At 39.5% G+C, this 25,020-nt stretch overlaps 1 protein-coding gene across 6 annotated transcripts in view; it reads right to left on the bottom strand.

Annotated features, from left to right (window-relative positions):
* The window catches only part of SPEF2 (sperm flagellar 2), a 187,896-nt gene that overhangs the window by 36,996 nt on the left and 125,880 nt on the right, over positions 1-25,020 (bottom strand). For all 6 annotated transcript variants that reach the window (XR_006273380.1, XM_043488877.1, XM_043488878.1 and 3 more), the window contains 4 exons: positions 21,901-22,066; positions 10,915-11,043; positions 8,780-8,918; positions 5,058-5,287 (listed from right to left, as the gene is read on the bottom strand). Coding sequence is in view for 5 of the 6 variants with exons in the window: in XM_043488877.1 (XP_043344812.1) it covers positions 5,058-5,287; positions 8,780-8,918; positions 10,915-11,043; positions 21,901-22,066 (664 nt within the window). In the remaining variant the exon portion in view is untranslated. The remainder of the gene's footprint in view (positions 1-5,057; positions 5,288-8,779; positions 8,919-10,914; positions 11,044-21,900; positions 22,067-25,020) is intronic.

The following is a 25,020-nucleotide window of genomic DNA, read 5'->3' on the forward strand; positions in this document are numbered from 1 at the left end:
TGAGAGGAACACTTGTCATTTTTTAGAACAAAGTTGCAGGTCTTGAAAAACTAAGCACTGCCTCTCTTGAAGAAGTTGAGGGTACAGAATTTGCTGAATTGTGTTTTCTCTGGATAGCCTCTGAGCAGAAATCAAAATAACTATGAACCAAATCTCTGTAAGATATTACATCGAGTACTGATGAGCTTACAAAGAAAAGGAGTCCTTATGGCTTAAGTGGGGACATTGGAACACTGTTAAAGTGTTCCAGCTTCAACAGACTCCAAATTGCTTGCACTGGAGAAAGACTCTTCCTGATGTGCTTGGCACTTGATGTTTGGACAATATGTACCTACTCAGAGCTCACTCCGTACAGAGCTGAGTGTTTTTGGTTTGGAGGCTTACAGTCCCCAGGGAGCTGCATACCTCATGGTTCAGTTCCACCCGGTGTTGTGAATTTTCTTTTCTTTTCTTTTTTCTTTCTGGAATCGTTCTAAGATAACACTGTGTTCCTATGTGTTCAGTCACTTAGTCGTGTCTGATTCTGTGACCCAATGGACTGTAGCCTGCCAGGCTCCTCTGTCCATGAGATTCTCCAGGCAAGAAATCTGGAGTGGATCGCCATACCCTTCTCCAGGGGATCGGGGAATCGAACCTGCGTCTCCTGTGTCTCTTGCATTGAATATGTATTCTTTACCGGTGAACCACTGGGAAAGCTCTGCAGGGACCTCTTAGGGCATGTGCACCTTCAGGATACCGAGCTCACATTCTGGATAATAAGCAGAGTTTGTATCCATATTGCATCATGTTATATATTACATAAGAATATAACATTACTGTAATTATATAATTAAGTGATAATGGCTTATCATCTGAATTGCACATTCAGTGTGCCAGACACTTTAAAGCACTTTACAAACATTAATTACTTTAATGCTTATAACAGTGAAATACCCCATTTTTCAGATGAGGAAACTGTGACTAAAAGAGGTTAAATAATTTGCTCAAGATCATATTACAGTCATTTGACAAGAGGGGGAGTTGGAAAGAGCTGTCTGACCCTTCTTACCCACGGATGGGTCTTCTTCCTCATCCAGCCATGGGTAAGAAGTGAATTAACGTGGAGATGCTTGAGTAGGGGCTGACACATAGGGCTTGACACCATTCCAATATTGACTACTGTCATAATTCAGAGAATACGCACAAAATTCATTCTGTGCTGGGAGTATGCTCATGGGAATGATTCCTGGGACAGGCAGTGGAAAGGTCCTGATGATTCAGGCTCTCTTACTGACTTGAGCTGCTCCTAAAATTTTAAGTATAGATCTTTGCTGGGTGGCAATAAAAATGCTAGCATGACAAGTCCTTTAATTACATTTTGCATAATTTTGTATGATTATCACATATAAGATCTTTTTTCCCTGGCATATTTGTGACAATCAACAAATGGTATTTTATGTCTGATTACTGCCTTTATCAAAGGAGATATAGAAATATGACACATGCAGAATTTGATGAGGAAAGAAGGGCTGAATAACAGCATGACAGTATACGACACACTTTCAGTTTTCTGTTATCTTCAGTAAGCACTATCTTAATGACTTAATTTTCATGTGGATAACCAGTACTCAGCAAAAACTCTTTAAGCTTTAGTTCTATTAATATTTTGATACTAGTTATTCACAAGTATTTATTCAGTCATTTGTTTTAATGAAAGATTATCCATTTCACTCAATAATTTTATTTCTGTAGCATAGTTAAAAGTAACAAAGTGTAACTTAATGACATTGATAGCCCTTGTAAATTTGCTAAAATACTCTTACTACAGCCCTAGTAACATAATGATTGTTACATGCAAATATGTATGTTTTTTCCTAGAAAAGATGAATCAATTCATCATATTTTAATTAATTTTAGTGAGCTTGATGCTTGCATCTTAGATATCATAGGTTGCATTGGACTATGTGAAATAGTATAAGAAAATGCTCACATTTCTTGGCTTAGATATAACAGCAATTTTCAAGTTCAAGCAGGAAGTTTTGTGGGAGTCCACATTTAGAAAGGTACTACTTTCAGCCAGTTGCTCTATATTTTCAAAATGGTTATCACTTCAGTTAAGATGGTCTTTTTAAACTGTAGATTTTTAGGGTAAGTACCATAAGAGGTATTCTAAAAGATTTTCTAATTCTTGAAAAAAATATGACAAAAACTTCATGTAAAAGACAGATCGATGTGTATCCATTAATAATCACAAGAATCGAAGAAGAAAGACTTAAATCCGTGGATGTTTTGGGGGCCAAAGGAACTAGGAGAAAGGGCGAGTGGTAATTAACTTCTAAGATGTCATCAGAGAACCTCTAATTCTGTGACTCTGGGATGCAGGAAATAGAATGATTATTATTTTGTATTACCTTTTATACATGAGCAAAATGACAACCATGAAAATTATTTCTGTTGATAGACCACTCGACTCTGTGCTAAGTATTTCACATGAACTTAAAAAGTGCCATATGTAACATATATTTTTTCAAATAGTATGACTGAGCTAATAACAAAGAAAGGGTTTAAACTTTTTGCTTATAGACCGTAACTCATTTTGAACCAAGATCTCCAAATCCCACAGTATTATATAGCTTTGTCAATTCTGTGTCAACTACAACTGTTATTCTTAAATCTGGATAATTCTCCAGCACAGGTGGGTGCAGGTGGTTCCACAGAAAGAGTTGATCTCTGTATCTGTTTTCCTGCAGTTCACACAACTGGTGAAGGAGAAGCAGAGACGTCCCTGACCTTTCCGTGAGCATCTGTACTCAAGCCTCATAGCTCCACGCTTTCTGGTGACTGTTCCCCCAACTTTAAATATCCTCTGTATCCTTGCCATCTAGTTACTCTTTACTTCTTTCAGTTCCTCCCTCCAGGCTGTCTTTCTGCGCAGTTTTCCTGATCAACCTCTTTGCACACTGATTCTCCCTTGTTTACATTCTTGAGCACTTTCTTTGTTTATCAAGTTCAGATTTTGTTTTGGAAAGAACCTAAACAGAAGTTTATATTTTCTTCTTCTTTGGATGCCTTTTCAAATTATGCTCTAAGTCCCTAGGGCAAGTGGTTTTCCTTTTACATCTACTTTAAAAATATATATATTATATATAACTATCTCCTTCCTCCTCTACCTCCCTTTCTTTCTTCTCCCTTCCTTCCTCTTCCTACCATACTCTGAAAATAGTGAATCAGTTGATATCTTTTAGTCCAGTTTCTAGTGTTAATCTAAGACATACACATGTCAAGTTATAACTGATATTTGTAATTTATTTATTTTTTTACATGTTGGCCACTCCTTGCAGCAGGAGTGGACCAGGGATTTGAACCAGCGCCCCCTGTGGTGAAAGTGCAGAGTATTAGCCACTGGAGAAGTCCCTGTAATTTATTTTTAAACTTTTAGTTGAAATGCAAACTCTTGATTTTGAGTTTGGATCCAAGAATGTATTATGGCTATCATCATAAATATAAAGTCTCTTCTGAAAGGGACTATGAGTGGTTGATAATTTTCCACCTACTCAAATATCCCCCAAAGCTTTAAATTTTGACCTGCTTCCAGTCACCCTCATTTAGGATTAAAGCAAATTATATTTCATATTTGAATTTTTATAGCTCTGTCTTATTTTATATATAAACAATAGTCTGGATAAAATGAAAAGCAAAATCAACTTTGAAGAAGGAAATATGCAATAAAAAGACATCGTAAGCCCACACAATGGCAAAGAGGCTAGAATCTGCTTGATAAGGACTGAAGGAATTTCATGTGCTGGCTGTATAAAATTGAGATTTTTTTTTTCCTGTAGCTGCTGATAGCCATATTTTTGGGCCTTCTGCCCCCTACTCAAATGCTGCCAACCTGAGTTACTATGCCCTTGTATCCTGGAGGTGTAGACCCACTCAAGCTAATTATCTGAGGTGACACTTCCCAGGGTAGGGGACTACCCAGGGATACAGTGGTTACACCTATTTCACCCACTGGGCTTAGCAAGGAAGTCTTTAGGCTTAAAGTAAAGCAATACTCTCTTGACTAATGAGATCTAATGTGGTTTTCTGGAAATACTGAACTTAAAAAAAAATATAAGTGAAGTACAACCATTATGAAAGTGACATTGTGTTAGTAATGGACAAAGGTCAGCTGACTATTCTCTAGGGAAAAGCAAATGATTTTCCAGTAAGTAGGAGATGTTGGAAGATAAACCTCTTTATGTGATGCAACTTAGTTCAGTGAGAAGGGACAAGACCTTTGAACCTGAAGTGTCCTGAGGGATATGTGACCATAGGCAAGTTCTCAACTGCTCCACCACCCAGTATCCTGACCCGTAAAATGCAGATGATGACCCTCCATGTTCTGTCGGAATTATGTGTGCTGTCAATTGATGGCACTCACTGTTGAATATCTATACGTAGAAACACCCAAAACTTTTTTTAAAAAGCCTGTGTAGGTGCTACAGAGTCATAATAATAAAATGTGAAGGAAGTCAAGAATTTGTGTGCATAAAATAATGTGTACACTTACATGTGAACAGATTAATTAATCAATTGATTAAGCGAGTATGTGTTAACAAAGGTTCTGCTCTTGGTCTACAAAATATTGAAAGAAAAGGCATACATAAATGGGAAATTCTCTACTCCCTGGTCTCCCTCCCTAGACTAGTTGGGGAGATAGAAACATAGCTCATAATCCCAGTAAATTCCCAATGAAACTTAAACTTGAAGGATGCACAAAGCCTGTCTCTCAACTGCCAGATGGAGTAATGCTCAAGTTTGCCAAATTAGCCAGGGGCAGGGAGAGCAGGAGAGAATTACCAGGGGTGAGGGTCACCGTACTGCCAAAGTGTTAGACACTGTTTTGCTCTGTTTAATTCAGATCTATGTTGTATGAAGCAAATACTAGATAAACTAGAATGAAGCAAGGGCTCGTTTCAGCACCACACGACCCCAGAAGGCTGTTTTACTTGTGGACAGGTGATTGCCTTCCTGGTTAACCTCAATCTTTTTTTTTTTTTTTTTTGTCCTCTTTTCACAATAATCACTTTTCTTACCTTTGGGTGCTATATCTAAGAACTGATCCCGGAGGCTGTCAAGCTGCTTGATGGTCAGAGTGCTGTTTTCCTCCTTTTCCACAGGTGGAGGGCGTACCGGAGGAGGTGGATCTGGAAAGACTTTGATATCGCCATTAATGAAGAAGTCTTCTTGGTCTAAATAAAGTTCATTCTGAATTTTGGTTGATGTTTCAATGTGATAGCGAGCTACCCCAGTTAGTTTTTCCACACTGAAAGTGGAAACGTGAATAGGGTTATCCCCATTGAAAATACTATCAGATTAATAGTGTTTTCTTCTTAGACATACACAGAGTTAACACATTAGAAAATATAGCTAAGTTAGAAAATTCAATCTGCATGTTTAAAAATTCTAATTTATCCTCAAGTCCATTTGTACAAAGGCAGTAAAAATAAATAAACATAGATTAGAAATAAAATACATGCTCATTACAGGGCTAATAGTTTCACATTTTATAAAAAACTGAACAAAAAGAGACTCCACTAAAATGATTTTATGGGTATTAGGTAAGATTATGTCAAGAGATATATTTCATTCTAAATATGGGCCAGAATAAGGTTATATGACAGAAAAACCTATAAAATATGACTATTAGTATAACGCATTTATTTGGAATCAGGGCAAGTTGTATATGTAAAATGAATTAAAGTTGATAATGGATTTCAAGAAAAATGGCTTTTCTCCAACTTTATATCAAGGAGTTTGATATTATCTAAGACCCATTTGACCGATTGGACTCTGATGAGACAGCCCATTGAAATTGCTTTCCTATGTTTATGGAGAATAATGTTGTTGGTATTGTTTAGTTGTGTCTGACTCTTTTGTGACACCATGAACTGTAGCCCACCAGGCTCCTCTGTCCATGGGATTCTCCAGGCAAGAATACTGACATGGGTTGCCATTACCTTCTCCAGGGAATCTTTCTGACCTAGGGATTGAACCCACATCTCCTGCATTGCAGGCAGATTCTTTAACACTGAGCCACCTGGGAAGCCTGGTGAATAGTGGTTCCCAGCTAAATCACATGGTATAAGCAGGTCTGGAGTGACTGTGGTGTGCTGGAAAGAGCCCTGGAAGCTGAGCTCTCATTGTACACTGTCTCCAGCCCTGGGTCCTTGAGTTAGTGACTTAAGCTCTCCAATTTCCTCATCTTTGCAAGGGAGCCCAAAACACATAACTCCATACCTTATGGTTATTAATGTGAAATCACATAGAGCATGGATTTAGGCTTTCCTAGGGATTATAGTTATAAGTCTAACTAAAGGCTACTTTAAAGGCCAGAGAAGTTTTATACAATAACTAAAATATCACTGTAATACAGAAAGAATCATATCTTACAATAAAGATTGAACATGGCAGAAAAGTGCATATTTAATCTGCTTTTATATAACTCAGGAATACCAAAATATTTGTATATTAGAAGCAAACAAACAAAAAAATCATATTAGTCATTTTCTTTCAAGAGACAATCTTGAATTTAATTCCAGCACCCTATATTTGTGAGTGCCCATACAGTGGAAGCAGCGTCAGACTTTACTTTTTTGGGCTCCAAAATCACTGCAGATGGTGATTGCAGCCATGAAATTAAAAGACACTTACTCCTTGGAAGGAAAGTTATGACCAACCTAGATAGCATATTAAAAAACAGAGACATTACTTTGCCAACAAAGGTCCGTCTAGTCAAGGCTATGGTATTTCCAGTAGTCATGTATGGATGTGAGAGTTGGACTGTAAAGAAAGCAGAGTGCCGAAGAATTGATGCTTTTGAACTGTGGTGTTGGAGAAGACTCTTGAGAGTCCCTTGGACTGCAAGGAGATCCAACCAGTCCATCCTAAAGGAGATCAGTCCTGGTGTTCATTGGAAGGACTGATGTTGAAGCTGAAACTCCAATACTTTGGTCACCTCATGCGAAGAATTGACTCATTGCAAAAGACCCTGATGCTGGGAGGGATTGGGGGCAGGAGGAGAAGGAGATGACAGAGGATGAGATGGCTGGATGACATCACCGACTCGATGGACATGAGTTTGAGTAAACTCCAGGAGTTGGTGATGGACAGGAAGGCCTGGCGTGCTGCGATTCATGGGGTTGCAAAGAGTTGGACACGACTGAACGACTGAACTGAACTGAACTGATATAGTTCACCATCTGCTTGATGGTGTTTGTAGGTTGGGGCAGAGAAGGGGCACTGGGTGAGGAGGGACACCAAATGCATGCAGAGACCCAGCCAGAACCAGGATATCAAAATAAGTGTGCCATCTAGTGGAAGGTTATGAAGAGTAACCTCAAAAGGAGGGTAGGGTAAGGAGAAATGCCAGAATGAAAAGTGGGATTCGAAGTTGAAAGAGATCCAGAAGTTCTACCTATTCATTTTTTCTTGTCACTGGAGGATTTTTGCAAGAACCAAAACCAAGAGCATAGCTGAAGAGTACCAGGTTTTCATTTCTTGTGGCCATATTCAGGTTTCAGAGAGAGACATACACACACAATCCATCTGAGAAATATGTATCCGTCTGATAAAAATAAGCATTTACACTTAGTGACCACAAGGATGGGCGCTGTGAACCCTAAGAATGAAGAAGGTACACTTTCATTTGTAAGTGGCAGGCAGAGATCAGGACTGTACATCACTGTTCTATGAGTAACTGTCTAATTATTTTAAGCATTATGGCAATGAGGTGACCAGGCTGAGCGGTATGTGTGTGCGTGCGTGTGTGTACATGTGTGTGTGTGTGTGAGAGAGAGAGAGCAACAACTTAGATACAAACAATGAAGCTGAGGATTTTACAACAGAACTTTCACAATGAGGCAAGAACTGGAGAAAACTAACCATAACAACCATCTTCTAGCTGGCCCATGTTGCTTCTAAGAACACTTGCTGTTCTTAGGTATGTCGTGACTTCCAACTTATCAGTAAATGTTTATTGCAAACTGTGGTGTGGCCCAGAATCTAGCAGAAACCTCTAGAAGAACCTGGTTGGAGTGTTTTCTATTAAAGATGAGGCTTGTGGGGTCGGAAGTGATTAGGCATGCTGTAATTTGTGGACAAGGACAGAGTCCCCATCTCTTGGTCTCCTGACTGTTGAGGGCATTTCTGCTCTGCTGAGCTGCTTTCTTACACCTTCCAGGGGAGAATTAAGAGGATGAGATGTTCTCTAAGGACCTATACCTCCCCATAAAGAACAATGATCGGTCACAGGTCTGTTTCTGCTCTAGACTACAGTTCTGTTCCTCACTAGAAATGAGGATCTAGAAAGCTTTTAGAATCTAACAGAAAAGTAAACTGGCTGTCACAAGAGAATCAGCCTAATGGGGAAAGCATTTCTGTAAATGCCTTCTCCATCTCCTGCTCACTGGCCCTGACTAATAAGAAGCCTGACATTAGAAAGATATGAAACATTATATCATGTCTAAAGAATAATTTTAAATTGCTTATATGCTTACTTCGTACACTGAGGTCCTCATGGAGCAGTGGGAAAACCAAGCTATCATAAATAATGTGCAGTAGTGCCCTTGGATACATGACTTAACTGTGGTTAAAAAGAAGCAACACCAGTGTATAGGTGATTTCCTAAAAGGTCAAAATTCTATTTATAAATGTAATTCACATTTGTAAACATTTAACATTTTTTTGGTCAATTGTGGTCTTCAGGGATTAGCAAAGTAAATATTCAAAATACTTAAAATGTCATGCAGTTCTTTACCTGGCCATTTCATTCAAGTACCTCTCACCGAGCCACTTTTCCATGAGTCTATATACATCGACCGCCTTTATTACTAACTCTTCCAGGAAAGCCAATGCCTTTACCTTTATCAGTTCAAGTCGGAACTGTGTAGCTATCTCTATTTAAAAAAGAGAAATAAAGATGTTTTTAATGTATTATGTGGCATGAACCTTCTGATGAACCAAATTCAATTTTGAACCAATTATGCTTTAGTTTGTGGAACGTTTGGCACATCTTTGATATACCAACATGGATAATCAATAACCTATCCACCTTGGAAACAAAATAGCATGTGGTAGAGTTGTTTGACAGTTTACTTAAACCAAAATTATAATTCAATTTTACATATAATTGCACTTTGTCATATACCATTTGATAAACTGGAATGGGAAAACAGAAATAGATAATTTCTGAATTTCAAAAAAGGGGAGGCTAACTAAGTCTCTTGATCTCTCTTCTTAGAACCTTGGGAAGATGACACCATGTTCTTCAGCACAGGTGAGAGGAAGGTGAAGCCCATGGTCCCAGGGCCCGTTGATACTCTGGGCACACAGTGAGGTCTGTGATTTCCCTCTAAAATATCTGTCCAATCTTTCTTCTTTGCTTTTTTCCATTGCCACGTTGTGACACTGATTTATGTCTCGCCTCCACTACAGCAACCACCTCCATCCTGCTTTCTCCAAGTTCCCTTCCTCACCTCAAACCCAAATCCACCCACCCCAGAGTGACCCGTCTCACCTGCACACGTGCTTCCGGGCACTTTCTGCCCAGAATTCTTTACTAGCTCCCAGTTGCCATACAGGAAATGGAACTTTCTGAGCAGGGCCTGCATGACCCTCCACCTCCCAGATCCCTCGTTTCCAGAATGTGCCTCAGACTCCACAGCTACTCCCCATCGGTGGGTCACCTAGCTCCCCTCCCCAGTCTGTGCCCCCATCGTCCCCTGCATATACTTCTAACATTCTTCTCGTTCAGCTCAAGCATGAATTCAATTGCTCAGAAGATTTTCTTGATGTCCTGCTCGTGCCCTTTGTCCTGTCCACCGGGCTCCAATATCACAACATATTATAAGTGATCATTTGCAGTTCTGTTCCTCTGTATTTTTTTTTCTTTTGATGCTTTGTGTTTGTGTATATATGTGTATCTTTTTCTCACCTACTGTAGGACTGGCATATAGTAGAAACTCAGAAAACCTTTACTGTGTAAATGTGTGAATTCAGCCACACTAGGAACCATGTATGGAATGAACTCAAGGAATACTTAGCTACTGAAAGCAGATGTGGGAACAGGCAATGGGACAAGCATGTATCTTGACTTTCCGTGTTCAACATCCTTCAGATTTTACTCTTGGAAATAAGAAACCAGGTGGTAGGAGGATGAAGAGAGGGGAGAAAAGGAGAGAATCAAGGGATGGAAAGTATCTTTAGTAGCTAATCATCACTGAGTAGTTAATGGGTCCCAGCATATCCAATGCTGCATTTTTACAGATTTGACATTTAGTATATTGACCATGGCTTCTTCCCAATGAGGATACTTTGGTTCAATTTCTTGATCTTTTCACATTTTGTTTTGAATTGTATTTTAAGACACCTGGAAGAGCCAGGAGGAGATTACGTCATACAAAGTTGTCGCTCTCCATTGAGAACGAGGCCCTTGAATGTTATTGATCCATCACTAACTCTTCCATGGGGTCTGCTCCCAAGAGCTCCCTTTCAGGACTGGTTGACCTTTAGTCAGGGTTTACTTGCCTAATGAGATGCCTAAATTATTCTTATTATATTATAGAAGCATAGCCTTAAGCCTTCTTTCAGCCTATAAGAGCACACCAACTCTAAAATATTGCTTCTGTTTGTTTTTTTTTTTTTTTACTTTGAGATTTTAATTACTGCTGATGCTCTTCTAACCTCTTCCCAAACTCCCTTTTTGAGATCCCAGCAGACAATCATACAACAGTCAGATCTAGTCTTCATATGGTCGCATGAAAACAGCCAACTGAACGTTATGCCTTTCAGTCAGTTTGCTTGTGCCTCACAGACACAAAGCCAGCCAAGGGCTGCTTGCCTGCTGGTCTATCTTCTACTCAAAATATCATCTTAGTTCTTTCCAATTGCTACCTTCAAATTGCAGGGCGGCAAGATGCTCTTCCTTTATTTTGAGCTTCAGTTCATTTTTTACTTCCACTTCCTCAGTCTCTTCTGCCGGCACTACTACAGGAGCAGCTTCTGCCATAGGTGGGGATTTACCTGAAAGGGTAATGAATCACACTGAGTTATCTGCTAATGGGAAAGTACACACACAGGGACTTGGACAAAATGCACACAAAGTGGAGTGTGTAGAGCTATACATGTCTAGTGATTTGGGAAAGAGAGACCCCGGGCCAGACAGTGTGAGCGATGAAACATTAATAATCCTTCCTTGAGAATTCTCCATGTGGTATCTGGCTGGACACATATAAAAATGCCCCATTCATGTAGCATCATGGAAAAATGAGATATGTGGCCAGTGTGGACAAGGTCACAGACTCCAAAGAGGGTGCAATTTAGAGTTTGGGGACAGAAATTAGCAAACTCCAAGACTGTGCTGGCCACCTGGAGAAACAACAGTCTTCAAAGGATATTTGCACTGGTCAGTGTTCCCCAGGTCCTCATCAAGAAAGACCAGAGAACAGCCTCATGCAGATACAGTGGAAATGTAACCTATGGTCAACAATCTGTAATTCACTTCATTTTTTAAAAATTAATTTATTTATTTTAACTGGAGGCTAATTACTTTACAATATTGTAGTGTTTTTTTGCCATACAATGACATGAATAAGCCATGGGTGTACATGTGTTCCCCATCCTGAACCCCCCCCTCCCACATCCCTCCCCATCCCATCCCTCAGGGTCATCCCAGTGCACCAGCCCTGAGCACCCTGTCTCATGCATCAAACCTGGACTGGTGATCTGTTCCACATATGATAATATACATGTTTCAGTGCTATTCTCTCAAATCATCCCACCCTTGCTGTCTCCCACAGAGTCCAAAAGACTGTACTTTACATCTGTGTCTCTTTTGCTATCTCGCATAGAGGGTCATCATTACCATCTTTCTAAATTCCATATATATGCATTAGCATACTGTATTGGTGTTTTTCTTTCTGACTTACTTCACTCTGTATAGTAGACTCCAGTATCATCCACCTCATTAGAACTGATACAAATGCATTCTTTTTAATGGCTGAATAATATGTGCATATGTACCACGGCTTTCTTATCCATTATCTGCCGATGGACATCTAGGTTGCTTCCATGTCCTAGCTATTGTAAACAGTGCTGAGATGAACACTGGGGTACACGTGTCTCTTTCAATTCCGGTTTCCTCCATGTGTATGCCCAGCAGTGGGATTGCTGGGTCATATGTCAGTTCTATTTCCAGTTTTTTAAGGAATCTCCACACTGTTCTCCATAGTGAGTGTACTAGGTTGCATTCCCACCAACAGTGGGAACACTCTCCAGCATTTATTGTTTGTAGACTTTTTGATAGCAGCCATTCTGACTGGCGTGAGATGGTACCTCATTGTGGTTTTGATTTGCATTTCTCTGATAATGAGTGATGTTGAGCCTCTTTTCATGTGTTTGTTAGCTATCTGTATGTCTTTGGAGAAATGTCTGTTTAGTTCTTTGGCCCATTTTTTGATTGGGTCATTTATTTTTCTGGAATTGAACTGCAGGAGCTGCTTGTATATTTTTGAGATTAATTCTTTGTCAGTTGCTTAGTTTGTTATTATTTTCTCCCATTCTGAAGGCTGTCTTTTCACCTTTCTTATAGTTTTCTTTGTTGTGCAAAAGCTTTTAAGTTTAACTAGGTCCCATTTGTTTATTTTTGCTTTTACTTCTATTACTGTGGTAGGTGGGTCATAGAGGATCCTGCTGTGATTTATGTCGGAGAGTGTTTTGCCTATGTTCTCCTCTAGGAGTTTTATAGTTTCTGGTTTTACATTTAGATCTTTAATCCATTTTGAGTTTATTTTTGTGTATGGTGTTAGAAAGTGTTCTAGCTTCATTCTTTTACAAGTGGTTGACCAGTTTTCCCAGCACCACTTGTTAAAGAGGTTGTCTTTTCTCCATTGTATATCCTTGCCTCCTTTGTCAAAGATAAGGTGTCCATAGGTGTGTGGATTTATCTCTGCACTTTCTATTTTGTTTCATTGATCTATATTTCTGTCTTTGTGCCAGTACCATACTGTCTCGATGACTGTAGCTTTGTAGTATAGCCTGAAGTCAGGCAGGTTGATTCCTTCAGTTCCATTCTTCTTTCTCAAGATTGCTTTGGCTATTCGAGTTTTTTTTGTATTTCCATACAAATTGTGAAATTATTTGCTCTAGTTCTGTGAAGAATACCATTGGTAGCTTAATAGGGATTGCATTGAATCTATAGCTTGCTTTGGGTAGTATACTCATTTTCACTATATTGATTCTTCCGATCCATGAACATGGTATATTTCTCCATCTATTTGTATCATCTGATTTCTTTCATCAGTGTTTTATAGTTTTCTATATATATGTCTTTTGTTTCTTTAGGTAGATTTATTACTAAGTATTTTATTCTTTTCATTGCAATGGTGAATGGGATTGTTTCCTTAATTTTTCTTTCTGTTTTCTCATTGTTAGCATATAGGAATGCAAGGGATTTCTGTTTGTTAACTTTATATCCTGCAACTTTACTATATTCATTGATGAGCTCTAGAAATTTTGTGTTGGAGTCTTTAGGGTTTTCTATATAGAGGATCATGTCATCTGCAAACAGTGAGAGATTTACTTCTTATTTTCCAATCTGGATTCCTTTTATTTCTTTTTCTGCTCTGATTGCTGTGGCTAAATCTTCCAAAACTGTGTTGAAAATAGTGGTGAGAGTGGGCACCCTTGTCTTGTTCCTGACTTTAGGGGAAATGTTTTCTATTTTTCACCTTTGAGGATAATGATTGCTGTGGGTTTATCATATATGGCTTTTATTATGCTGAGGTATGTTCCTTCTATGCCTGCTTTCTGGAGGGTTTTTATCATAAATGGATGTTGAATTATGTCAAAGGCTTTTTCTGCATCTATTGAGATAATCATATAGTTTTTATCTTTCAATTTGTTAATGTGGTGTATTACACTGATTGATTTGTGGATATTAAAGAATCCTTGCATTCCTGGGATAAAGCCCACTTGGTCATGATGCATGATCTTTTTAATATGTTGTTGGATTCTGTTTGCTAGAATCTTGTTAAGGATTTTTGCATCTATGTTCATCAGTGATACTGGCCTGCAGTTTTCTTTTTTTGTAGCATCTTTGTCTGGTTTTGGTATTAGTTAGGGTGATGGTGGCCTCATAGAATGAGTCTGGAAGTTTACCTTCCTCTGTAGTTTTCTGGAAGAGTTTGAGTAGGATAGGTGTTAACTTTTCTCTAAATTTTTGGTAGAATTCAGCTGTGAAGCTGTCTGGTCCTGGGCTTTTGTTTGCTGGAAGATTTCTGATTACAGTTTTGATTTCTGTGTTGTGATGGATCTATTATGATTTTCTATTTCTTCCTGGTTCAGTTTTGGAAAGTTATGCTTTTCTAAGAATTTGCCCATTTCTTCCAGGTTGTCCATTTCATTGGCATATAGTTGCTGATAGTAGTCTCTTATGATCCTTTGTGTTTCTGTGTTGTCTGTTGTGATTTCTCCATTTTCATTTCTAATTTTGTTGATTTGATTCTTTTCCCTTTTTTTTCTTGATGTGTCTGGCTAATGGTTTATTTATTTTATTTATCTTTTCAAAGAATCAGCTTTTAGCTTTGCTGATTTTTGCTATGGTCTCCTTTGTTTCTTTTTCATTTATTTCTGCCCTAATTTTTATGATTTCTTTCCTTCTACCAACCCTGGGGTTCTTCATTTCTTCTTTTTCTAGTTGTTTTAGGTGTAGGGTTAGGTTATTTATTTGATTTTTCTCTTGTTTCTTAAGGTAAGCTTGTATTGCTATGAACCTTCCCCTTAGCACTGCTTTTACTGAATCCCATAGGTGTTGGGTTGTTGTGTTTTCATTTTCATTCATTTCTATGCATATTTTGATTTCTTCTGTGATTTGTTGGTTATTCAGAAGCATGTTGTTTAGCCTCTATATGTTTGTATATTTAATAGTTTTTTTCTGTAGTTGACATCTAATCTTACCATAGTGTGATCAGAAAAGATACTTGGAATGATTTCAATTTTTTTGAACTTACCAAGGCCTGATTTATGGCCCAGGATGTGATCTATCCTGGAGAAGGTTCCGTGTGCACTTGAGAGAAAGGTGAAATTCATTGTTTTGCAGTGAAATGTCCTATAGATATAAATTAGGTCTAACTGGTCCACTGTATCATTTAAAGTTCGTGTTTCCTTGCTAATTTTCTGTTTAGCTGATCTATCCATAGGTGTGAGTGGAGTATTAAAGTCTCCCAGTATTATTGTGTTACTGTTAATTTCCCCTTTCATAATTGTTAGCATTTGCCTTACACATTTTGGTGCTCCTATGTTGGGTGCATATATATTTATAATTGTTATATCTTCTTCTTGGATTGATCCTTTGATCATTATGTAGTGTCCTTCTTTGTCTCTTTTCACAGCCTTTATTTCAAAATCTATATTATCTGATATGAGTATTGCTCCGCCTGCTTTCTTTTGGTCTCCATTTGTGTGAAATATCTTTTTCCACACCTTCACTTTCAGTCTGTATGTGTCCCTTGTTAGAGGTGGGTCTCTTGTAGACAGCATATATAGGGGTCTTGTTTTTGTATCCATTCAGCCAGTCTTTGTCTTTTGGTTGGGGCATTCAATCCATTTACATCTAAGGTAATTATTGATAAGTATGATCCCGTTGCCATTTACTTTGTTGTTTTGGGTTTCAGTTTATACACCTTTTCTGTATTTCTTGTCTAGAGAAGATCCTTTAGCATTTGTTGAAGAGCTGGTTTGGTGGTGCTGAATTCTCTCAGCTTTTGCTTGTCTGTAAAACTTTTGATTTCTCCTTCATATTTGAATGAGATCCTTGCTGGGTACAGTAATCTGAGTTGTAGATTTTTCTCTTCATCACTTTAAGTATGTCCTGCCATTCCCTTGTGGCCTGAAGAGTTTCTATTGAAAGATCAGCTGTTATCCTTATGGGAATGCCCTTGTGTGTTGTTTGTTGTTTTTCCCTTGCTGCTTTTAATATTTGTTCTTTGTGTTTGAACTTCATTAATTTGATTAATATGTGTCTTGGGTTATTTTGCCTTGGGTTTGTCCCTGTTTGGGACTCTCTGGGTTTCTTGGACTTGGGTGGCTATTTCCTTCCCCATTTTAGGGAAGTTTTCAACTATTATCTCCTCAAGTGTGTTCTCATGGCCTTTCTTTTTGCCTTCTTCTTCTGGGACTCCTATGATTCGAACATTGGGGTGTTTGACATTGTCCTAGAGGTCTCTGAGGTTGTCCTCATTTCTTTTAATTCTTGTTTCTTTTTTCCTCTCTGCTTCATTTATTTCCATCATTCTATCTTTCATCTCACTTATCCTATCTTCTGCCTCAGTTATTCTACTGTTGGTTCCCTCCAGAGTGTTTTTGATCTCAGTTATTGTGTTATTCATTATTGATTGACTCTTTTATTTCTTCTAGGTCCGTCTTAAACATTTCTTGCATCTTCTCAATCCTTGTCTGCAGACTATTTATCTGTAACTCCATTTTGTTTTCAAGATTTTGGATCATTTTTACTATCATTATTTTGAATTCTTTTTCAGGTAGACTCCCTGTCTCTTCCTCTTTTGTTTGGTTTGGTGGGCATTTATCATGTTCCTTTACCTGCTGAATATTTTTCTGCTTTTTCATGTTGTTTAGATTGCTGTGTTTGGGGTGGCCTTTCTGTATGCTGGAAGTTTGTGGTTCCTCTTTATTGTGGAGGTTCCTCCCTGTGGGTGGGGTTGGACGCGTGGCTTGTCAGGGTTTTCTGGTTAGGGAAGCTGGCATCGGTGTTCTGGTAGGTGGAGCTGGATCCCTTCTCTCTGGAGTGCAATGAAGTGTCCAGTAGTGAGTTTTGAGGTGTCTATGGGTTTGGTGTGACATTTTGCTGCCTGTATTTTAATGTTTAGGGTTATGTTCCTGCATTGTTGGAGAATTAGCTTGGTATGTCTTGCTCTGAAACTTGTTGGCTCTTGAGTGGAGGTTGGTTTCAGTGTAGGATGGAGGCTTTTGAATGAGCTCTTATTGATTAATGTTCCCTGGAGTCAGGAGTTTTCTGGTGTTCCCAAGTTTTGGATTTAAGCTTCCTGCCTCTGCTTTTCAGTGTTATTCTTTTTTTTTTTTTTTTATTAGTTGGAGGTTAATTACTTTACAATATTGTAGTGGTTTTTGTCATACATTGACATGAATCAGCCATGGATTTACATGTGTTCCCCATCCCGATCCCCCCTCCTGCCTCCCTCCCCATCCCATCCCTTTGGGTCTTTCCAGTGCACCAGCCCTGAGTACCTGTCTCATGCATCCAACCTGGGTTGGTGGTCTGTTTCACCTTTGATAGTATACTTGTTTCAATGCTATTCTCTCAGAACATCCCACCCTCGCCTTCTCCCACAGAGTCCCAAAGTCTGTTCTGTACATCTGTGTTTCTTTTTCTGTTTTGCATATTGGGTTATCATACCATCTTTTTAAATTCCATATATATGCATTAGTATACTGTATTGGTCTTTATCTTTCTGGCTTACTTCACTCTGTATAATGGGCTCCAGTTTCATCCATCTCATTAGAACTGATTCAAATGAATTCTTTTTAATGGCTGAGTAATATTCCATGGTGTATATGTAACACAGCTTCCTTATCCATTCATCTGCTGATGGGCATTTAGGTTGCCTAACACCTATCTTACTCAAACTCTTCCAGAAAATTGCAGAAGAAGGCAAACTTCCAAACTCATTCTATGAGGCCACCATCACCCTAATAGCAAAACCAGACAAGGATGCCACAAAAAAAGAAAACTACAGGCCAATATCACTGATGAACATAGATGCAAAAATCCTTAACAAGATTCTAGCAAACAGAATCCAACAACATATTAAAAAAATCATACATCATGACCAAGTGGGCTTTATCCCAGGAATGCAAGGATTCTTTAATATCCACAAATCAATCAATGTAATACACCACATTAACAAATTGAAAGATAAAAACTATATGATTATCTCAATAGATGCAGAAAAAGCCTTTGACAAAATACAACATCCATTTATGATAAAAACCCTCCAGAAAGCAGGCATAGAAGGAACATATCTCAACATAATAAAAGCTATATATGACAAACCCACAGAAAACATTATCCCCAATGGTGAAAAATTGAAAGCATTTCCCTTGAAGTCAGGAATAAGACAAGGGTGTCCACTCTCACCACTAGTATTCAACATAGTTTTGGAAGTTTTAGCCAGAGCAATCAGAGTAGAAAAAGAAATAAAAGGAATCCAGATAGGAAAAGAAGAAGTAAAACTCTCACTGTTTGCAGACGACACGATCCTCTACATAGAAAACCCTAAAGACTCTACCAGAAAATTACTACAGCTAATCAATGAATATAGTAATGTTGCAGGATATAAAGTTAACACACAGAAATTCCTTGCATTCCTATATGCTAACAATGAGAAAACAGAAAGAGAAATTAAGGAAACAATCCCATTCACCATTGCAATGAAAAGAATAAAATACTTAGGAGTATATCTACCTAAAGAAACAAAAGACATATATATAGAAAACTATAAAACACTGATGAAAGAAATCAAAGAGGACATAAATAGATGGAGAAATATACTGTGTTCATGGATTGGAAGACTCAATATTGTGAAAATGGCTATACTACCCAAAGCAATCTATAGATTCAATGCAATCCCTATCAGGCTACCAATGGTATTCTTCACAGAACTAGAGCAAATAATTTCACAATTTGTATGGAAATACAAAAAACCTTGAATAGCCAAAGCAATCTTGAGAAAGAAGAATGGAACTGGAGGAATCAACCTGCCTGACTTCAGGCTATACTACAAAGCCACAGTCATCAAGACAGTATGGTACTGGCACAAAGACAGAAATATAGATCAGTGGAACAGAATAGAAAGCCCAGAGATAAATCCACATACCTATGGACACCTTATCTTTGACAAAGGAGGCAAGGATATACAATGGAAAAAAGACAACCTCTTTAACAAGTGGTGCTGGGAAAACTGGTCAACCACTTGTAAAAGAATGAAACTAGAACACCTTCTAACATCATACACAAAAATAAACTCAAAATGGAATAAAGATCTAAATGTAAGACCAGAAACTATAAAACTCCTAGAGGAGAACATAGGCAAAACACTCTCCGACATAAATCACAGCAGGATCCTCTATGACCCACCTCCCAGAATATTGGAAATAAAAGCAAAAATACACAAATGGGACCTAATGAAACTTAAAAGCTTTTGCACAACAAAGGAAACTATAAGCAAGGTGAAAAAGACAGCCCTCAGATTGGGAGAAAATAATAGCAAATGAAGCAACAGACAAAGGATTAATCTCAAAAATATACAAGCAACTCCTGAAGCTCAATTCCAGAAAAATAAATGACCCAATCAAAAAATGGGCCAAAGAACTAAACAGACATTTCTCCAAAGAAGACATACAGATGGCTAACAAACACATGAAAAGATGCTCAACATCACTCATTATCAGAGAAATGCAAATCAAAACCACAACGAGGTACCATTACAGGCCAGTCAGGATGGCTCCTATCCAAAAGTCTACAAGCAATAAATGCTGGAGAGGGTGTGGAGAAAAGGGAACCCTCTTCCACTGTTGGTGGGAATGCAAACTAGTACAGCCACTATGGAGAACAGTGTGGAGATTCCTTAAAAAACTGGAAATAGAACTGACATATGACCCAGCAATCCCACTCCTGGGCATACACACCGAGGAAACTAGATCTGAAAGAGACACGTGTACCCCAATGTTCATCGCAGCACTGTTTATAACTGCCAGGACATGGAAGCAACCTAGATGCCCATCAGTGTTATTCTTACAGTAGCCTCAAGACGTCTCCATCTATACTACACCGATGATAAAACATTTCGAAGACAATGGGCTGCCTTTCAGGTTGTCTGGTGTCCTCTGCCAGCGTTCAGAAGTTGTTTTGTGGAATTTTCTCAGCATTCAAATGATCTTTCGATGAATTTCAGGGGGAGAAACTGGTTTCCCCGTCCTGTTCCTCCACCATCTTAGGACTGCCCCACTTACTTCATTATTTTTTAACTAGTACTTAACTACAAGTACTTCAGAGATAGTCTATGAGAATTAGAAAATAAGGATTTGTCAGTGTTTGCCTGAGAATGTACCCATAAGAAATGGCAGTGTGATTCTAGCTGCAAGCCCAGGTTATACAATTCTACTTAGTTCAATAAATCTTTCTTGAAGGTCTGACCTCAAGGGGTTCAAATTTTGGGAAGAAGACAAATATTAACAAAGAAATCGTAATTAGATGTGTTGCATCTTATTTGCAGTAGTGGAATGTAAGTATAAGTTACAGATGAAAGAGCCCTTAATCTCTCTGGGTTTCTGTATTAGCATCTGTAAAATTAGGAAATTGGACCCAACATTCCATTAAAGTAAATTGAATCATTTCCTTCAAATGCTGATTATTTCTGTTATGTTCACCATTTGAGACAAATGAGGGTCACAAGTTCTTAATTGTAATGCCACTCTTTCCTCTGCTCCAGGGGCTATCACCTCACGCCTCTCCCATCCTCAGGGTTTTGTTGCAACTCCCACCCTAGATACCTCGATGGACTCCACCCAGGAAGCACTTCCTACTGCCTCAGATGAAGTGAGGTGACTGCTCTCCAGGGACCTGTTCAGTTCAGTTCAGTTACTCAGTCATGTCTGACTCTTTGCAACCCCATGGCGACCCCAGGGACCTGTACTTCTGCATAAAGAATAATGGTTGGACACATGTCTGTCTCTGCCTTAGACTACAGTTCTGTCAGGGCAGGGACCACGGTTCTGACTTTTTATGTAAGTTTGCCATTGTGTCCCTCGGACCCATCTTAATTGTGTTCTGCATGGTGGGGACCTAACAAACACATCAGGAGCAACCAATCAGTGGAGGGACTTCTGCTCATATGCTTCCCTCTCTTCCTCTCTTGCCTCAAGTCACTTCAGAAATGTACAAGCGGGAACATTCAGAGGGCAGAGTATATCTGTGGTGGAGCTCATCCCCAAAGTTATTGGAGGTGTCTCCGAACTTAAGTTTTCTTTCCTCTTTTTACTCTATCTTAAAGAGTTTTAGACAGGAGGAGGCCTCCAGGAGATTAAGTTAAACCTGAGATCTGAATTAAACCTAAGGGCATGGCAACCCACTTCAGTATTCTTGCTTGGAGAATCCCATGACAGAGGAGCCTATCGGGTTACAGTCCATATGGTCACAAGAGTCGGGCATGACTGAGTGACTAACACTTTCTCACTTCCACTTCAAGCCTGAAATTTACACACACAGAATTAGCTTTTGGGCTTCCTTGGTGGCTCAGCAGTAAAGAATCGCCTGCAATACAGGAGATGCAAGAGATGCTGGTTCCATCCCTGGGTTGGGAAGATCCCCTGGAGAAGGAAATGGCAATCCACTCCAATATTCTTGCCTGGTAAATTCCATGGACAGAGGAGCCTGGTGGGCTACGATGGTCCATGGGGTCGCAAAAATGTTGGACACAACTGAGTGACTAAGCTACCACCTGTTGCTTGTAACCCTCTCTTGATTAAGGCAGCTACTGTCAGTCCTCTTGCACATACTTTTCAGATTGCACAGGGTCATCTTGGGGTTCTTTTCACATGTTTTAAACTGTCTTTGACATTTATTTCACTGTAAATACACTTGGTTATGTGGATAGACAACTTAGAAGGGGCTGGCATGGAGAATGTTTGCCAACTAACATTCGAACTTACAGAAGCCCAAGTCTCTAAATAAAACCTAATGAACAGCATTCTAGTAGCTCAGAGGCTCATGTGCCTGTTAAGTGCTTATTTTCCACCAAGGAGAGGTTAAGCATCCACGGTTCTGAATGCTAAAGCTGTGAATACCTTTTCCTTTTTTGTCCTCTTTTTTTTTCTTGGGTTGCGGCGGCAGCGGTGGAGGCTCCTTTTTCACTTTTTTATTTGCAGCCGCCTGAGGAGGTTTTTCTTTTGTGTCTGCTGGCTGGTTTTCTTTTTCTTCTTCCATGAGCCTCTGATGAATTTCAGCAGCCACCTGGTTGTATAAGAGCAATACTTCAGTTAGTGCACCATTTATGAAAGATGATAACTATGTGGATGAGTCATCACCCAATGTCACTGAAACCTTTTACTGAAACAACCATGCCATGTACTGAGTCTTTACAGAACACACTTCAATGTTTCACTTAAATGGAAACCAGTCTCTGTCCCGAGATGTGGCTTCCTGAGGCCCTCTGTGGGGCAGCCACTCACTTTCTCAAGCCCTGCCTGCCATGAGTCTTTCTGTTTCCTCATTGCTGCCTCCAAACCTGGAAAGCTCCATAGTCATACCAGCATTTCTTTCTCAATCTCAGACCTGTGGATTGAATGCTCACTATTCTTCCAAGTTATTTAACTTATAGGCAGAGTACATTACAGGGAATGCCAAGCTGGATGAAGTACAAGCTGGAACCAAGATTGCCGGGAGAAATATCAATAACCTCAGATACACAGATGACACCACCCCTATGGCAGAAAGTGAAGAAGAACTAAAGAGCCTCTTGAAGAAAGTGAAAGAGGAAAGTGACAAAGTTGGCTTTAAACGTAACATTCAAAAAACGAAGATCATGGCATCCGGTCCCATCACTTCATGGCAAATAGTGGGAAAACAATGAAAACAGTGACAGACTTTATTTTTTGGGCTCCAAAATTACTGCAGATGGTGACTATAGCCATGAAATTAAAAGACATTTGCTCCTTGGAAGAAAAGCTATGGCCAACCTGGACAGCATATTAAAAAGCAGAGACATTACTTTGCAAACCGAAGGTCCATCTAGTCAAAGCTATGGTTTCTCCAGTAGTCATATATGGATGTGAGAGTTGGACTATAAAGAAAGCTGAGAATAAATAAATATATATATAAAAAAAAAAAGAAAGCTGAGTGCCGAAAAATTGATGCTTTTGAGCTGTGGTGTTGGAGAAGACTCTTGAGAGTCCCTTGGACTGCAAGGAGATCCAATCAGTCCATCCTAAAGGAGATCAGTCCTGAATATTCATTGGAAGGACTGATGCTGAAGCTGAAACTCCAATCCTCTGGCCACCTGATGCGAAGAACAGACTCACTGGAAAAGACATTGATGCTGGGAAAGATTGAAGGCAGGAGAAGGGGACGACAAATGCTGAGATGGTTGGTGGCATCACCGACTTGATGGATGTGAGTTTGAACAAGCTCTGAGAGTTGGTGATGGACAGAGAAGCCTGGCATGCTGCAGACAATGAAATCACAAAGAACTGGACATGACTGAGTGACTGAACTGAACTGAACTGATTCTTTCAAGTTCCTGTTATCTCTTGGCTTTCAATCTGGGGCATTCCCCTAAATCAGTGTTTCTCAATCCTTTTTTGTTGTTGTTTGTTTTTCGTTATTGATTGTTTTTAAGTCCGTTTCTCCTAATTACATTCCCCTCCATGAAATCTGAATACTACAGAAGTGTACCTGCCTATGTACTTTATATATGTCTGTGCTTTGTACATAGTGAGAATCTGTCTTGTTCTTCAGTCAAGTTTTGGGAGTCCATGCCCTGTATTAACTGGGCTCACGGACACTTGAATCCTGGGCTCCCATTCTATTCTAACACTAGACATCACCCCAGGAATGTACAGTGTTCACGGAGGACAGCCTGTCCCCCAGCTAACCACATTGCTGGTTCTTAACTTCCTCTCCCTGGGAGACTTTGAGCTTCTCTCCATATCTGTACTGTCCTCCTTTCGCTCTCACAGATTTCCTGGTATCAGAGATTAACTGTGTGGTCACAACACAACAGCTGATGAATGGGGTCGGGTGAGCTGCAGCTGGGACCCCTCCCTCTCCCTGCCCTGTGGGCCTCAGGAAAACCTTGTCTTGGGGCTTGTGCAGCTGTGGCTGTGCCTGCAGTTAGAAAGACTGCAACTTTCAAACCATGTTATCTTCTGGATATATGTCCAGGAGTGGGATTGAATTTGAAAAACTGTATGTGTTAGTAGCTCAGTTATGTCTGACTCTTTGTGACCCCATGAATTAGAGGCTCCCAGGCTCCTCTATCCATGGAATTCTTCAGGCAAGAATACTGGAGTGGGTAGCCATTCCCTTCTCCAGGGGATATTCCCGACCCAGGGATCAAACCCAGGTCTCTCACATTGTAGGCGGATTCCTTACCATCCAAGCCACCAGGGAAACCGTTGGAAAAGAATAGAAATGTATATATGTATAACTTTGCCGCACACCTGAAACTAACACAAGATTGTTAATCAACTATGATCCAAGGTAAAATAAAAATTAAAAATAAAATAAATTAAAAAGAAAGATTAGACCTGCTAAAATTTGCCCAATGGCTACTGGAGAGGTGAAGGGCATTTCTCCAAAAGGGAGAAAGAAAACTTGCACACACCAAGGGGGCAGTAGCAACAAATGGTTGAAAACTTAAAAATCTCAGTAAGGCAACTGGTGAGGAAATGGAGGTCCACGGAGTTTGTTTATTTATTAATGTTCTTCCTGTGTCCAGGTCTGAAGATATTTCTGGGGAGAATTGGGTTAGGGGCCTGGAGGAGAAAGGGGGAGTTGGATAGAGGTGAACAGAAAGATGAAAAAGGCACAATCTAATGTTTACCTTCAAAGAAGTTTGCTGTCCTGTGGGCAACATAGACCAGCTAATTCCTGTGCTCTCCAGATCCCTGCCGCAGAGTCCCACCATGCTTTACCACCGCGGCTCAGCGTGTAACTGTCCTCAACTGTTCCGCGTGTTAGTCACTCAGCTGTGCCTGACTCTTTGCAACCCCATAACTGTAGCCTGCCAGGCTTCTCTGTCCATGGGATTTTCCAGGCAAGAATACTGGAGTGGGTTGCCATTTCCTTCTCCAGGGAATCTTCCTGACCCAGGGATCAAAACTGGGTCTCCCACATTGCAGGCAGACTTTTTACCATCAAAGCCTCTGGGGAAGCCTTCAACTGTTCTATGACTGTTAATTCTCATC

Source organism: Cervus canadensis, chromosome 16 (genome assembly GCF_019320065.1).
Source record: "Cervus canadensis isolate Bull #8, Minnesota chromosome 16, ASM1932006v1, whole genome shotgun sequence".
In the NCBI taxonomy this organism is placed as follows: domain Eukaryota; kingdom Metazoa; phylum Chordata; class Mammalia; order Artiodactyla; family Cervidae; genus Cervus; species Cervus canadensis.